The sequence below is a fragment of the Hevea brasiliensis genome, chromosome 17, assembly GCF_030052815.1.
Source record: "Hevea brasiliensis isolate MT/VB/25A 57/8 chromosome 17, ASM3005281v1, whole genome shotgun sequence".
Classification (NCBI taxonomy): Eukaryota; Viridiplantae; Streptophyta; class Magnoliopsida; order Malpighiales; family Euphorbiaceae; genus Hevea; species Hevea brasiliensis.
In genome coordinates, this window is record NC_079509.1 from 7,109,416 (window position 1) to 7,127,480 (window position 18,065).

At 34.0% G+C, this 18,065-nt stretch overlaps 1 protein-coding gene and 1 long non-coding RNA gene across 3 annotated transcripts; both read left to right on the forward strand.

Annotated features, from left to right (window-relative positions):
• The first annotated feature begins 2,967 nt into the window (after nt 1-2,967).
• On the forward strand, nt 2,968-6,866 carry LOC110656342 (squamosa promoter-binding-like protein 13A). Of its 2 annotated transcripts, none has more exons than XM_058139852.1 (4): nt 2,968-3,438; nt 3,950-4,456; nt 5,580-5,713; nt 6,091-6,866. In XM_058139852.1, exons 2-4 carry the CDS (start codon nt 4,056-4,058, stop codon nt 6,660-6,662), a joined length of 1,107 nt encoding a protein of 368 aa, XP_057995835.1. In that variant the 5' UTR covers nt 2,968-3,438; nt 3,950-4,055; the 3' UTR covers nt 6,663-6,866. The 2 variants fall into 2 exon arrangements, with proteins under 2 accessions (XP_057995835.1, XP_021668750.2); XM_021813058.2 differs by having other exon boundaries at nt 3,962-4,456.
• A 1,048-nt stretch (nt 6,867-7,914) lies between these two features.
• LOC110656210 (uncharacterized) lies at nt 7,915-9,846 on the forward strand. The gene is made up of 3 exons (XR_002495082.2): nt 7,915-8,845; nt 9,210-9,312; nt 9,749-9,846. It is a non-coding gene; the product is annotated as an uncharacterized LOC110656210 (long non-coding RNA).
• Nucleotides 9,847-18,065: the final 8,219 nt, after the last annotated feature.

The window sequence follows — 18,065 nt, forward strand, 5'->3', positions numbered from 1 at the left end:
GGTGAAGAGGAAGATGTGTCCAAACAGTAAATGCAAAACCAGTTGACGTCCAACTTGGCCCATCAAATCCGGGTCAATCTTCGGATCGATGGCTTGCGGGCCTTTTATGTTTTTCCAATGGGCCGCCCGATTTTCAAAATCCTTTCCCAATTATAATATTTAATTAATTTATAATAATTTAAAAAAAATAAAAAAAAACTTAAAAATAAATATTCGTATTTATCTACATCAACTTTTCAAATTAAAAATGAAAAACTAATTTTTCATGTTTTTAAAATTTTGACTAAATTATGAAAATTAATTTTAAATTATTTTTTTCTTTTACAACAAAATTTATGTTACTTTTTTAAAATAATTAAGATTGTACTATAACTTTTCATAAGTAAAATTTAATAATTATTTAATAAATATTTATTTATAATTATAAAAATTCATTTAATTATAAATAAATATAATATAATACAATTTTGGTGGTGTCGAAAGCTTCAAGTGATCAATAATTAAAAATAATAATTAATGATGAGAATGATATTTTTTAGTTAATGATTAGGGGAAAGAACAGTATTGAGAATTGACAGGGTACCAAATATCCTGTAAAACATGTATGCCTTTTTCTTTTTCCATAGCTTTTTAGCATTTTCGTGTTGGGCCACTGACACAATAATCACTTGCTCATTCCCATCCACCATTATTGATGCCTTCGGATCTTTCATTGTTCCCTCTTCTTGCGATTATTTATGGTATCTCCTTTTAATAATAATTGATGATGGATTATATAATATCATAATGAAAAAAAAAATTCATTATTATAAATACAGTATTAACTAACGTAGTAGTAACTAAACCCGAATCCCATCTCGTCATTGCATGTAAAAACGTCTCATTCTCATCCCTTAAACACACAGCCAAACCTTGTATATATAGCAACATGAAACACAGCAGCATCAATATTATATTGTAATACCCAGGAGACGACTTCTCCCATTTTTCATTTCTCATAGACTGATGCCTCACCGACATACTTCTTCTCGTCTGCTGATGCGCTTGAACCTAATAGGATAAAAAAATTCAGACCATAGTCCACTACCTGCTGACGAAGAAAATGACGTTGATTTTACAATAACTGGTTGCGGGCACCCCAAATACTCCAATCAACTACTACAAACTGCTCAGTTCTATCATTACTTGCATCCCGTGATAAATTGAAAAACCAGTCCCCAATCGTAGTGACAACAATGCTATCTGTATTCAAACCAACTGACCTCCAACACTCCTTCACCACTACACACTTCAGCAGAGCATGGATACTATTCTCAAATTCCCCACATTTACCATCAATATTCAATCCTCTTTCAAGCAATCGAGTTCTAGTTGGCAAAACATCCCTACATGCTCCCCACAAAAAATTTCAGACTGTAGGAGGGACAGTTATATGCCACAATTTCTTTCACTCACCCGAATATAATACATGAAGAGCATTCATCATTAAATCTCTAACAACACAATAACCAGATTTCACCGTAACCGGTTTAAATTTATAAACATATAAAGGTGCACATGTATAAGAAAACATTCAATAAAAAAAAAAAAAAAACTAACATTAAATCTACCAACAGCACCATCTTGAATTTGCAAATTGATGGCACTTGGAAAACGAACAACGCCAAGAAAAGAAAAAAATATATTTTTCCCTTCTTCCAGGGCTTAAAAAAAATTTAATATTTCTTTTTTTTTAATAATTTAATATGTATTTTATTTATACATTTCTATTTCATAATATCTTATAAAGTTTTATTTTCGTGAAATTTTATTTTGTATTAATATAAAAACTCCATAGTACAGTTATAATTTTAATATCGCATAAATTGTTTAAATTGATTTTTAAGTATTTAAGTTCATCATAAATTGATTATGTTGATTTTGGTTTAAAAAAATTAAAAAATATACAAAAAGTTTTGGACTTTGATATTTAAAACATGTGGTTCAATTTTTTTTCAATTTAATTTGTTTAATAATATTTAAAATAATATCATCATCTCTAACTATCAACATCCAAAAATTAAAATACTTTTTTTTGTTATTTACCCAAAAATTAAACTCAAATCACACCCAAATTGTGGAATAAATCTTATCTATCTTTGGATATATATCCGGCTAATATATAAATGAAATATTATATAAAATTATTTTACATTCTACCTAAATTTATTATAGAATCTATTTGAAAATTATAATTTATTAAATTTTTATTAATTAAGAATATAAGATTTTTCCCTAATTGTGTCTACTCTTCTCTACTCTGCTCCCATGTATACATATTATTGATGGGTGGTCCCACTCGCTTGCAATTACAGCCACCACCCGCTTTGGTTGTTGCGGATTTGGAAGCTATGTCTCTTGTTGCGGCACCAATCCATGCAATTACCATCTTCCATTGCGTTCAATATACCGTCATTTTTATTTTTAAATTTTAGTTCCCTTAGTTAATTTGTTTTCATCCACTAACTATAAAATTCATGCATCCAAGTGTATAAATAATTATAACTCAAGTGGGTGTGGTATAGCGATGAATATGCACCGCATCTCTTGAATTGTTTAAGTGTTCGATTCATGAAATCGATAGTTTGAAGAGCGTCTCAATTTAAATTAAAATAAGTAGAAAAGAAAATAGATAGTGTATAAACAATAACGTTTAATATATAATTGAATAATAAAAAAAGATTTATGTAGTCGACTCTAATTAATTAGTTTGAGATTAAAGAGAAAAATTGATAAGATATTTGGAGATATTAAATAAAAAATTATTTAAAATGATGATTGCATTTTTAGAGAGTTTTGAAAAGGAAAGCAATGTGAAATGTTTTCCAACAGAGGCAGAGGATGAGTAGGATATGCATTTACAACTTCCAAGCAGAAAGAAAAGAAATAAGAAAATGTCATGAAATGTGAAACACAATGCCACATACCTTGCTTTGTCCCAGGGCAGGCATTAAGCATCCATGTATACTTGTTTCCCTTTGGCTCCTAAATAAAAGTTGAAAGGAGCAAACAGCCTGTCCTTGTTATCCCTTCCTTTCTCCGCATCAAAATTTCAACCAAACAACCGGGCATTTGGAAACAATAATTTATTATTATAAACTCCAATTTCAACTCAAAATAACTAAACATAATCTCATTAGCAGTTTTTGGTCCTTCATTGGACCTAGCTAGCAGCTAGCTACCTCCTCACTTCTTGTTTCTTGTTTATTCATCATCCACTTTATGTACTTTAGCTCTTCGTGGCATTCTGCTAGGAATTAGGAACTGATTTTCCTCTTTTTTTTTTTTTCATATATACTTTGATAATTTATTATTGCTTCTTATATATATGGAATCCTTGTCAGGAAATGAATGGCTACAAACACCATACCAGTTTTCTTCTGCTCAACATTGTTGTCTGTAAGTACCCTCCTACCTCTTTCTTCTTCTGCCTCATTTATTTATTGTTTCTTTATATCTAGTTAGTTGCTTCCAATCTTTTTGTAAGTATCTCTGCAACTCTATTGCTGCTTTCATGATTATTCATCCAACAAAAAAAGAAAGGGAAAAAAAAAAAGAAAAAAGCTTTCTTTTTGATTTGGGTTTCTCTTTTTTTTTTTCCCCCTTAATTAAGAAAATAATTAATTGAATTTTCAGATTGCTGTTGTCGCGTTTCTATTATACCTCTGCCAAATTGTTTTGACTTGATGCTCAATTGAACATTCAGTAAATTTTCTTTTATTTACTTGAAAATTGACAGTTCCTAGAGCAAGTATCTGGATTTTGTGCTGTGTCTTGCTTAGTTGTATACAAACTCTGCTGTTCTTTGCTTGCCAACTGGTTTAAAATGCTGTACCTTACTTGTTGCTTTAATTGATTAAAGTTGGCGTTGACTCAGAATCTGGAATCTGTTTTGATTTGATTTTAAGAGTGGTATAAACAGAAAACGCTGAAACGAAAAGCTTTGCTCACTGGGGGTGAGAAGGTTTTGGGGAACAGGGAGATAGCTCTGAGTCTGAGGAAACTAAATCTTATACATGGACTGGAACTCGAAGGAAAATTATTGGGATTTAACTGATTTCAAGCGAGAAGCTATTCCAATTATAGATGAATTTCATAGGACTAGCGGTGGGGAGTTTTCGATTGATCTGAAACTTGGTAGAGTCAGCAGTAATTCAAATGACAAATCAATAAATCAGAGGAAGAAGCCTGGACCTGGAGTCTCAAAAACGAAATCTTCACCTTCAGTATCAACGAAGAGGGCACGATCAAGAAATAATGGAACTCAGGCAGCGCTTTGCCTTGCTGATGGATGCAATACAGACCTTACCAATTGTAGAGACTACCATAGGCGTCATAAGGTTTGTGAGCTTCACTCCAAGTCTCCACAAGTTACTATAGGAGGCCTAAAGCAACGGTTCTGCCAGCAATGTAGCAGGTATTGTTTCTGGTGTCATGTTTCTTAAATTTCTCACAGATTTCGCACAAGAAATATTGCATAGTGCTTTAGTTATTTGAGATTATACCATAAGGGTCAGTCATCAATAGTTCGTAATTTTCCATTTGAGACTTCTTATATACTAATCTCAAATCTTCTGGAGTGGGAGGGAGAGTTTATGTGATGCGAAAGGCTACCTATCATATGGTCAAGGACTAATGGGCCGCCTCTTGATGATGGACCCAGAAAAAAGACTTTTTTTTTTTTTTTATGCAGTTCCCTCTTTTCTATGGCTGCTTTGTGTGTTTCACTTGATTATCAATAATTGTTGTCCAGTGTCCATGGGTGTATCTGAGCTTCATTCTTTAGTATTCTTCTGTAGTGAAGAACTGAAGATGCATGTCTTTTTAGGAAACTCTGATAGATTGATATAACTTTAAGCTATTAGATACAAATAGAGACATTTCCTGCTTCCTATTTCATGGGGATTATTGAAATTTATACAAAGAAATAGTATCCAATTATCTTGCTATTATGTGAGCTCAAATTAGGACGTGGCTGTAACATGTCTTTCTGGAAAGACCTCATCAGTACGAGCTAAAATATACCCAAATCACAGGACGAGTGCTTTTTGCCATTCCATTTTAAAGTTGTATAGAAGGATCACTGTTTGTACTAAGATTTTTATCTGGACATTTCTTTGGGTAAGAAGAGAATTGTCTACCGTTGGTTTTCTGCAGAATTTATTTTGCAGCTCTATACCCTGCTAACTTCTTTTTCTTCAACCAGTTCTTTATTTATTTATTTTTTAATACTGGTGATGGGGAATTTCTCACCCTTACACTAGGCCAAGTTTTATGTTTTTTTTCCCTTCAACTCATCATTGCTTTTTCCACAATGTGGAGAATGGTATCATCCTAAACTTAAATAACTATAGAGCTTGAAGTGTGAAAGTTTCCTTGAATCCTCAGACAAATGAAAATAAATACCTAATCTCGCCTGGTTCTTTTCTTGAACAATTGTTCTTCCATGCAAATATAACCGTCCTTAAAATTAGATGTATGTGATTCAAGAATCTTGACCGTTCTATGGCTTCTTAGAAGTTCCATTACTGTCTTTGCAGGTTCCATTCCTTAGAGGAATTTGACGAAGGGAAACGAAGCTGCAGGAAACGTCTTGACGGACACAACCGGCGACGAAGGAAGCCTCAGCCAGACCTCCTATCGCGTCCTGGAAGCTTTTTGTCCAATTTCAATGGTCAGTCACAACCATGTCTATATGAACTCTGTTTCAGCTAAAAAGCATAATTCTGTTTCCGCGGATGATGATTTTGCTAAAATTTCTGCATATTAAAAACAAATCAGTACAGTTGAGTGCTTCCTCAACTTGCTTGGGTAATTTCATTTCTTCTGTTGGACATATAGTGTTGATCTAGTGGCCAGAACGCTATTTCTATTTGTCCATATTCGTCCCATATAATCTCAAATTTTGAGCTCATACATGCTAACCTTTTGCACACGGTTCCTAGTCTTATAAACTAAACAAGCGTGCTGGTCTATGACTCGAATTTGGTCCCCTAAACTGTTAATCACAGTTTCCTTCGACTGATGAAATATTCAACCTTTTGTTTACAGGGACCCACATGTTGCCATTCCCTAGTCCACATGTTTATCCAACCACCACAGTGGTGAGTCCTCCCTGGTCAGGAATTGTTAATGGTGAGGTAGATGCTAGTACCCATTTTGGTCTGCAACAACAAATGCATATGCCTGGCAAGCAGAATCTGTTCTTTGGATCCTCCTCGAGCGGCAGCAACAAATTAGGATGGAAGCAATTCCCATTCTTGCAAGTTGACAAACCTCCTACATCGTCTACTCCTTCTCCTCCTCATGAAGCTTTCATCTGCCAGCCTCTTCTGCGGAACAAAATTCCATTGTCAGACAGCAGCGTGGCTGGTAGCTACAGCATATTCTGTGACAGGCTTGCGACAATAACACAAGTCCAAGACTCGAATTGTGCTCTCTCTCTTCTGTCATCAACTCAAACGCAGACATATGGGAACCACATAGTGCAACCCAACTCAATCCCCTTAGTGCACCCCATGGACCCAATGGACTCGGTTCTGGTATCCAAGGACAGGCATGGTGGTTCTTCTTGGTCCTCCGGTAGCAAACCCTCTCACACACTTCCATTTAATTGGGAGTAGTAATAACAATAATAATGGCATGGATTTTCAGATCGGTAGGTAATAATTGAGAATTAATTCTGCTCAAATGATTTCCATTTTTTCTGAATTGCATTGTTTATGTTCATTTCTTTATATTGCATTACGGATCATAGCGCATTATGCATGCGATGCATGCCAACAGTGATAACTTTTCTTTTAATAATAATCCTTATTTTAAATTTATTTTTGTTTATTATGGAATTATCGTAAGCTTGATAAAGCTATGACTTGAGGAAGCCTAAAGAAAATTTATTGGCCACTCAATTTTTTTTTAGCAAGTCAGTGGGACTAGTTAACTCGATGATATTAGAGCCATTTTCAGAACTTTAAGCTATAAGTTCAATTTTAAAGCCCTATATATACATATAAAAGATTAGATAGTTGATGAGAATGAGTGCTCCCTTCTTCATTAATATATATATATATATAACTAAAATCTTCAGTTAAATTATAAAAAAGATAACTTATCATATTAAATATGTACTTTTTAAATATTTAAATTTTAACTATTAAAATATTATTTTACAAAAATAATAATTATTATTATCTAAAATTGAGACTATTTCAGAAATTATAATACTATTTTCATTATATATATGTTAATAAAATATTTGGTTAGATTAGAAAAGGGTAAGTTATTTTTTAAAAAATTATTTTAATATATATTTAAATAATTATTTAATGAAATATTATTTATAAAATTTAAAAGTTATTTTCATATAATTTTTTATATTTAAAGTCTAAAAATTTTAATTATTATTATTTTATTGGCAAATGATTATGCTAATTAATTTAAAAAAATAATAAAGGGTAATCTATTAATGACTTATTTATTTATCAATACTCGAAATAAAACTATAACTAATTAAAAGTATTATGAACAAAGTGTTAAAATATGATTATAAAAATATAAAATATAAAAATTACAATAAATTATATTATTAAAATAAAATAATAAATAATTCACACAACACGTGAGTATAAAGACTAATTAAAATTGATGTGGAAATTAAAAACTCTATTTTGTGATTTAACAATGTTAAATATATATAAATTAAATTATTTTAATTTATTTTTATGATAAAATTTTGATTTATTTTTATAATTAAAGTGTTATTATTTATTTAGTCTATGTATCAAATCATATCTATAACTTGATATATCGAGACTACATAATAATTTCCCCTTGTTGAGATACATTAATGAAGTTTGAATCAATTGAGATACATACGTTTCACCTGCAATACACGCTTAAAAAAATACGAATAAACAGTAAACAGCGGGCCCTGGGCTCAGATAAAGATTAAAGAATCAGATTTAATTTATCAAGCTATAAACAGCAGTTGGCGCTGGCATAAAACACCAAAATCCAATCAATCTATAGAATCCATAACCAGATACTAAGAGAAGAAGAGAATGCAAATCTCCATTAATTGCAGCACGATTCTGCAGCAGAAATATTTATTTGTTTAATTCTTTCCATGTATAAAAACTCTACCACTGCCCATTTTATTTCCATGCAAAAACTGCTCTGATATTTTTTTTCTTTCTCTATATATACGTCACCATTCACCTAGAAAATGGAGATGAACTCATAAGGAAGAGCTCATGGTTGATCTTTATTTGTTTTATATTTGACGCATCTGCAATTTTATTCTCTTTTTGAAATCAGAGGCAGGATTACATGGCTCCTCCAAAGTTTGGAAAATTATATTTACATGGATTTAAAAAAGAAAAAAATTATTGGTGTGCCCCTCAAGAATTTGGAAACTTTTATCTAATCCCAACTCAACTCAATCAAGCTTTAATCTAAAACTAATTGGGTCACCTTATAGACATCAACACTGTCTAAAGTTCTAATTTTATCTTTAGCCCCCACCCTGTTTGCAACTGAAACTGATGTGATGATGCAGCAATTAGCATACTCAATTTGTTTTTTCTAATGTTATAATTTTTTTTTTTATCACATATACATATTCTATTTTTCTTAGTGAAGAGGAATAGGGAAGTTCAATTCCATGCTGCCTTTGTCAAAGAGCATTTCTGCAATAAGTCCAAGGTATAAAGCAGCTTCTGCAGAGTGAACAGCCATGATGATAATACTTGGCTCAGCAACAGGAGATTCTTATGGTCAAAGGATTCTAAATGACACTAGTGATGAGGTAAGGTAGCATTTTGATAAGAAAGATTTTTGTTTTCAGAATGTATGTCTTCAACTACTGTCAAAGAAAAGCAAAACAGCTGGAATTTTAGAGAATTTGAAATGCTTTTTCCTTATTGGAAGTGAAGGATAATCACAACAGTGTAAATGCTTATAAAATTATAATCTCAATCAGCTATAATTTGTCTCAACTTAACTTTTTGAACTGTTTATCTGAATTTTTAAGTTAGTTTTTTCCCCACAAAATGCTGTTGTATGTTCTTTTCTTTGGACATCAAAGGGAACATCATAACTATTGAATGCTAATCCTTTTAGTTTTACCCTTTTCTTGTACCACTATTTCTAAAGAAAATTTTATTTTGCAGTTTGAAGATCGCATTGGAGGTACTGATCTATACAGTGGGGTTATGAAACTCAGAAAATGCTGTATTGAGACTGAGAATCCTTGGCTTTCCATGGAGTCATAGGGTGAGATATTGAGCTTTTCTCACATATTTATTGGGGCTCATTTTTCTTCCAAATGTTTGCCATGAACTTGAAACACCATATTAAACCCATAGAAATTTGCTATATCCATTGAATACTCAACTGTTCCATTTCTGATTCATTATGAAATACTAAACTCTATACTTCTAGTGCTCTACATGCAGTAATAAAACCAACAATATTGGGTGATATAATAGTCAAAAAGTACTTAGAAATTCATTTGGTACTTTTTAAAATACTCACTGCCAGACTAATTCCAGGGATCCCATTTCAAGTTATTGTAAAAATCGCATTTATTCTTATAAATGAGCACAGGGTTTGCTTTTTAACAAGTCAGGAGTTTCTTTTTATTTTTTAATTTCCATTAATTCCACCCCTCTGTTTGAGAATAACATTTGGAGGTTTTACTTTTCAAGAGAGGAGATAAAGAAAACAGTTTTTTGTTATGACGCTGGCATCACAACTGCAGACTATTTTCAATTTTATCATACTTATCCAAGTGCGGCATTATTGTCACGACCCAAAATTCTGAATCGTGATCGGCGCATAATTTAAGTATTTTTAAATTATGCAAGCCTTATCAGAGTATCTTGAATGAATATATTGTCACTTACTAATCCAAAAAATAGACAAAATCCAAATAAACAAAATGCTGAATAAACATCATAAATATCTCATAAGTAAACTGCGGAGTCTATACAGATTTCAATAAAAACTTAAACTGTTCAATAAACTAAACTAATTATTAGCTCGAGAAAACATGAATTCGGGCATACCATGAGAACAAATCAAAGTTGTCCCTCTTCAGAAAATGGACTGAATATTTGGATCAGCTGCAGAATTCTACCAATCAAAATGGATAATGCATGAGAAAACGTGGTTTGAGCTAGATGCTCAGTGAATGATAATTATAGCACACAATGGAATAGGAACATGCAGACGCTTAATTAATTTCACAATAAATTTTTCTATTCAATAAAATCATGCTCATGCTGTCAAAAATCATTAATAAAATAACTTCATAAAAACATAAATATAAAAGAAATTCATTCGATAAAAATTTTATGTTACAGTGCACCAGGGTGATGATACCCCACATCATCAAAGGCCAGATGGTAAGCGCGCTACCAGATATCAGATACCTTCCTCCTCCTTCACAGATATCAATGCATATGATACTAATGCAAACCATAAATTACAATGATGCATGACTCGACAATGCAACCTAATACCGTGATAGTCCACACGGCGGGGCCAGATAACAGAAAAAGATACTGGACACAGGTACCAATTCAAAACAGAAAATCAATTTGTATAAATCAATCAAAATCAATAAAAAATTTTAGATAGCAAATAATAACTGATAGTGCAATTCCAATAGTGTATTTCAATAGTTCCAGAGAGTCAATAAAATCAAATCACTCTCAAATCAATTCAATAAAATCAAATCAATCTCAAATCAAATCAATAAAATCAAATCAATCTCAAATCAATTCAGTAACACATCAGTAAATTTTATAGTCAAATATCAATCAATATAAATATATTAAAGGCCTGTTCCCGGAATCCTACTGGGTCTAATGCAGAGATAGTTGACAAAATCAATTATTTAATCAAAATGAAATAAAATTCAATAATAATATAAAACTCTATAAAATCACATATAAAATCATTGTTAAAATATTGATTTAAAATTTCATTTAATAACAAACTTAATACTAAGAAATTTTAAAAGGAACAAAAATGGTGCAATGTACTATAATTACCACTTACCTGGAACTTCCAAGACAATAGTTATTTTCAATGGAAGAGAGACAATTTCAACTGACTGATTGAATATTTGAATCTCCTACATACCCAAAATATAAAAGAAAAATATTAAATAATAATAAAATAAAATAACTTTTATATATATATATATATAATCTAAATTTAAAGATATCGTCTCACAGTAATTATGATCAACCAAATTCAGTACCGATAGTCAAAGAGAAGAAAAATAAATTTATAGAGTAGTTGTAACGGTTTAAGGAGAGAAAATAAAATCAAATTCACCTGTTGAACGAGAATTTTTATTTTAAAAACATAATCAAATGTGATGAATTGAGAAATAAAAATTTAAGAATTATCTGCGCACATCAGATTATTTATATATATACATACAACAATAAATAAAAGATTATGAAAATACATGTTGAGAGTATTTGGTAGGAAAAGGAGGTGACAAACAGGTTTTGAGAGCAAAGTTTAGCAGAAGAGAAGATTAGGGTATATATATATTTCAAGAGTCCTATTAGGTATAGAATGGGATAAGAGTTATTATTGAACTGGGTTATTCAGATTGCAGATATATATTAAGTTTCAAAAATAATATATATATATCTAAAAATAAATAAGTAGACCATCTAATAAAATACATATATTTTTTATAAATATATTAAATTATTGTTAGCTAATTAAAATAAAATAATAATAAATAATAAATGTATATGGATTTTCACATACTTCCCCCCTTAAAAAAAATTCGGTCCCCGAATTTGAATAGACAAAATTCTAACCTGAATAATCAAATAAGTGAGGATATTTGGCTCGCATTTCAGATTCTGCCTCCCATGTGGCCTCACTACTTGAGTGATTATGCCACAAGACTTTGACCAAAGCCACTTTCTTAGACCGGAGTTTCCTAATTTGTCAATCTAAAATCTTTACTGGTTGTTCCTCATATGACATATCATCCCTAAATTGCATGGTTTGTGGTTGTAAAACATGAGATGGATCTTGTACATACTTTCTAAGCATAGAAATATGGAAAACTGGATGTACATGTGCAAAACCAGGTGGAAGGGCTAAACGGTAAGCAACTGCTCCAATTCTCTCCAAAATTTCAAATGGACCAATAAAACGAGGGCTAAGCTTCGCTTTCTTCCCAAACCTTATGATTCCTTTCATAGGGGAAACTCTCATAAATACATGATCACCAATCATAAATTCTACATCTTTACACTTAGGGTCGGCATAACTTCTCTGTCGATTTTGAGCAGTCAAAAGTCGATCACGAATTAGTCGAACCTTCTCTGAAGTTAATTGTATCAACTCTGGTCTAGTAAGCCTTTTTTCTCCAACTTCATCCCAACAAACCGGTGACCTACACTTTCGACCATATAATGCCTTATATGGAGCCATCTCTATACTTGCCTGATAACTGTTATTATAAGCAAACTCCACTAAAGGCAAATGATGATCCCAACCGCCACCAAAATCCATAGCGCATGCACGAAGCATGTCCTCTAATGTCTGTATGGTCCTTTCTGACTGTCCATCCGTCTGAGGGTGAAAAGCAGTACTAAAGTCTACTCGTGTTCCTAAAACTTCTTGGAATTTCTTCCAAAATCGAGAAGTAAACTGAGTATCACGATCAGAGACAATGGAAACTGGAACTCCATGAAGACTAACAATCTTGTTTATATACAACTGTGCAAGTTTAGCAAAGTCATATGTAGTCTTCACAGGAAGGAAATGAGCATATTTTGTCAATCTGTCCACTATCACCCAGATTGCATTGTAACCACCTCGTGTACTAAGTAAACCCACAACAAAGTCCATGGCAATATGCTCCCACTTCCACTCGGGAATAGGCAATGGCTGAAGTAACCCAGATGGTCTTTGATGTTCGCTTAACTCGTTGACAAGTCAAACATTTAGCAACAAAGTCCAACATCCTCTTCATGCCACCCCACCAATAATGCTCCCTTAAATCACGGTACATCTTAGTTGAACACAGGTGTACTGTAAGCGTAATGGTGTGCCTCCTCCATGATTTCTCTTCTCAACTCATCAACATTGGGGACACAAAGTCTAGTGCCATAATGAAGAACTCCATCATCATTCAACATGAATCCTTGAGCTTGGCCTTGATGAATATTATCTATAATCTCACACAGCTGAGAATCCCTCTTTTGAGTAGCCTTAATTCGATTAATCAAGATAGGTCTAACTCGAAAATGTGCTAAGAGTGATCCAGCTATGATTTCAAACTCTACTCCCTGATCTAGCAACTCATGTAATTCACCAATCAAAGGCCTCATTTTGGTAGATATATGGGCTAAACTACCAGAAGACTTCCTGCTTAGAGCATCAGCCACTACATTAGCTTTTCCAAGATGATACTATATAGTGCAGTCATAATCCTTCAGCAATTCTACCTATCTCCTTTGCCTAAGATTAAGATCACGTTGGTCAAATATGTATTTGAGACTTTTGTGGTCAGTGAAGATTTCACAAGTCTCACCATACATATAGTGCCTCCATTTTCAAAGCAAAAATTATCGCCATTTCCAAATCATGAGTTGGATAATTCGGCTCGTGTCTTTTCAACTGACGAGAAGCATATGCAATAACCCGTCCATGCTGCATCAAAACACATCCTAAACCAATCCTAGAAGCATCACAATATACTACATAACCCCCTGATCCAGATGGAAGGGCTAACACTGGTGCTGTAGTTAAACGAGTCTTAAGCTCCTGAAAACTTTTTTCACAAGCCTCAGACCACTGAAATTTCATATTCTTCTGTGTCAACTTAGTTAAAGGTGCTACAATACGAGAGAAGTCTTGAACAAACCGTCTATAATACCCTGCTAAACCCAAGAAACTACGAATCTCTGACACAGTTGTGGGTCTAGGCCAATGAAGCACTGCCTCAACTTTCTTCTTATCAACGCACACCCCATCCTTAGATACTGTATGGCCTAGGAAGGCCACACTATCTAGCCAAAACTCACATTTTGAGAACTTGGCATATAGCTTGTGTTCTCGTAAGGTCTGAAGGACAATTCTCAAATGCTGCTCATGCTTCTCCTTACTCTTTGAGTACACTAGAATGTCATCGATGAACACTATAACAAATTGATCTAAGAAAGGCTTGAAAACTCTGTTCATGAGATCCATAAAAGCGGCCGGAGCATTGGTAAGACCAAAAGACATTACAAGAAATTCATAGTGTCCATACCTAGTCCTAAAGGCTGTCTTGAGTATGTCTTCTTTCTTGACCCTCAATTGATGATACCCAGATCGAAGATCAATCTTGGAAAAATACTTTGCACCTTGAAGTTGGTCAAACAGGTCATCTATGCGTGGAAGAGGATACTTATTACGCACAGTTACCTTATTCAATTGCCTATAATCAATGCACATTCTCAAAGACCCATCCTTCTTTTATACAAATAACACAGAGCACCCCATGGAGAAACACTAGGCGAATAAATCCCTTATCTAGTAGGTCCTGTAGTTGCTCCTTCAACTCCTTAAGTTCATGGGTGCCATACGATAAGGTGGCATAGATATGGGCTCAGTTCCAGGAACTAAGTCTATGCCAAACTCTACCTCTCGCTCCGGGGGTAAACCTGATAAATCTTCTGGAAACACATCAGGAAACTCCTTAACCACTGCAACATTATCCAAACCTGCACCTTCTACCTGAACATCTCTAACATAAGCTAGATACCCTTTACACCTCTTTCGCAATAATCGTCTAGCACTCACTACAGAGATAAGATTACTAGAGGCCATACTACGATCTCCCTAAAATTGAAATTACGCCTCCCAGAATTTTAAAGAGTACAACTTTATTATGACAATCCAATGAAACGTGATAAGTGACTAACCAATCCACGCCTAAAATCACATCAAACTCAAACATATCCAAAGAAACAAGATCTACAGCTAATTCCCTATCTCCAATGTGAACTATACATCCCTTATACACCATATCAGTGTCTATTGCATCCCCCATAGGTGTTGATACAGATAAAGGATACTCTAACAAAGTAGGTGGTGTACTAAATCTCATGGAAAAGTATGGAGAAACAAAGGAGTGACTGGAACCAGGATCAAACAGTACTCTAGCATCAAATGATCAAATAGGAAGTGTATCTGTCACTACTGCATTAGATGCTTGAGCATCCTGCTGAGTCAAAGCAAAAACTCTAGCTTGACCTCTACCACCAGATGTCTGTCCCTGAGTTTGAGCAAATCCTCTACCACCAGAACCTCTACCACCCTGTCCACGACCACCAAAACCCTGATTTCTACCACTATACTGTGGCCCGGTTGAACTCGAGAGGGAGCAGAATGTGTTGCTTGACCAGCACCCTGAGTTGTCTCACTAGTAGGACAGTCCTGTCTACGGTGTCCCAGCTGTCCACAACCAAAGCATGCTCCAGTGACCCAATGACAAGTGCCCTTATGTGGCTTACCACAATGATGACAAAGAGTGGTAATAGGCTCAGTGCTAATCTGGTTATACCGAGCATTCCCTGCATGTGTCCTCTGCTCACGTCCCTGACCAACTCCAGATTGATGTGCCCTATTGCCAACTGTAGACTGAGAACCCTGTTTATTATCCTGATAAGAACCCTGATGACTCTGTCCTCTGTTAAATTGATTACCTTGACTATCTTTCTTAAATCGCTTGCGCTGCTCACGAGCCCAACGTTCATCATCATACATCTCCATCTGTCTAGCCCGATCAACCACCTCCTCATATTTAGGTAGTCGTAAAGGAGCTACACGATCAATTAGCCTGTCTCGTAAGCCCCTTTCAAACCTGCGAGCCTTCTTCTCCTCATTTGGAATCAAGTGTTTACCAAAACGGGATAATTTGGTAAACTTCATCTCATACTCTGTAACTGTCATTTTACGTTGCTTCAAGGTTGCAAACTCCAAAGCCTTAGCCTCTTGAACACTAGGAGGGAGAAATCGCTCCAAGAAGAGAGAGTGAAACTCAGGCCAGAGGATAGAACCTTCAGGTCGCCCATTCTTCTTAGAGATATACCACTCACGAGCAACTCCCTTAAGCTGATTTCCTGCCAACATCACCATCCTAGCACTACTGCAACCCATAGTGTCATAACACCTCTCCATGTCATTTAGGAAATCTAAGGGATCAGCTAATGCATCCTCTCCAGTGAACTCCTTTGGTTTTAGCTTGAGAAAGTCTGTAGAGTCAAGGAATCGAGCCCTATCCTGAACTAGTGCTGAAGTAGAGCCAACCACTGGTTGCTGTAGTTGAGTTGTAAGGTACTCAGCTATAGTATTAACAGCGTGATTTACTGCATGCAATCCCACTGCCAGATCTGTCACAGTAACTTGACCAGCCCTAGGTGCTTGAGCTGCAATAGCTAATTGGAATGGTTGTGCCCCAGTCTTAGCCATAGGCGTCTGTTCAGATGTCTGATTAATAGTTTGAGGTGGTACCTCCCCTGTTGGATCAAGGTTTGCACCATTAAGACCCTTGGCCCTAGTTCTCCTCTAACTTCTAACAGACCCAGGCACCTATTCATTTTAATAAACAAGCATTAAATTTGAAAATGTGAGCCAAATTAAGACAGGTGAAAAAGTGCGAAGGACGCAGATGTCTAAAGCAATGATAAACTGAAAAGACGTTAAGGATTCTATGCTCCGCAAGTTTATTAGACCTCAATCGAGCTCTGATACCAACTTTGTCATGACCCAAAATTCTGAATCGTGACCGGTGTATAATTTAAGTATTCTTAAATTATGCAAGCCTTATCAGAGTATCTTGAATGAATATATTGTCACTTACTAACCTCAAAAATAGACAAAATTCAAATAAACAAAATGCTGAATAAACATCATAAATATCACATAGGTAAACTGCGGAGTCTCTACAGATTTCAATAAAAACTTAAACTGTTCAATAAACTAAACTAATTATTAGCCCGAGAAAACATGAATTCGGGCATACCATGAGAACAAATCAAAGTTGTCCCTCTTCAGAAAATGGACTGAATATTTGGATCAGCTGCAGAATTCTACCGATCTGAAACAGATAACAGACAGAGAAAACGTGGTTTGAGCTAGATGCTCAGTGAATGATAATTATAGCACACAACGGAATAGGAACAAGCAGACGCTTGATTAATTTCACAATAAAATTTTCTATTCAATAAAATCATGCTCATGCTGGCAAAAATCATTAATAAAATAATTTCATAAAAACATAAATATAAAAGAAATTCATTCGATAAAAATTTTATGGTACAGTGCACCAGGGTGATGATACCCCACATCACCAAAGGCCAAATGGTAAGCGCGCTACCAGATATCAGATACCTTCCTCCTCCTTCACAGATATCAATGCATATGATACTAATGCAAACCATAAACTGCAATGATGCATGACTCGACAATGCAACCTAATACCGTGATAGTCCACACGGTGGGGCCAGATAACAGAAACAGATACTGGGCACAGGTATCAATTCAAAACAGAAAATCAATTTGTACAAATCAATCAAAATCAATAAAAAATTTCAGATAGCTGATAGTGCAATTCCAATAGTATATTTCAATAGTTTCAGATAGTCAATAAAATCAAATCACTCTCAAATCAATTCAATAAAATCAAATCAATCTCAAATCAAATCAATAAAATCAAATCAATCTCAAATCAATTCAGTAACACATCAGTAAATTTTATAGTCAAATATCAATCAATATAAATACATTAAAGGCCTGTTCTCGGAATCCTACTGGGTCTAATGCAGAGATAGTTGACAAAATCAATTATTTAATCAAAACGAAATAAAATTCAATAATAAAATAAAACTCTAGAAAATCACATATAAAATCATTGTTAAAATATTGATTTAAAATTTCATTTAATAACAAACTTAATACTAAGAAATTTTAAAAGGGATAAAAATGGTGCTATG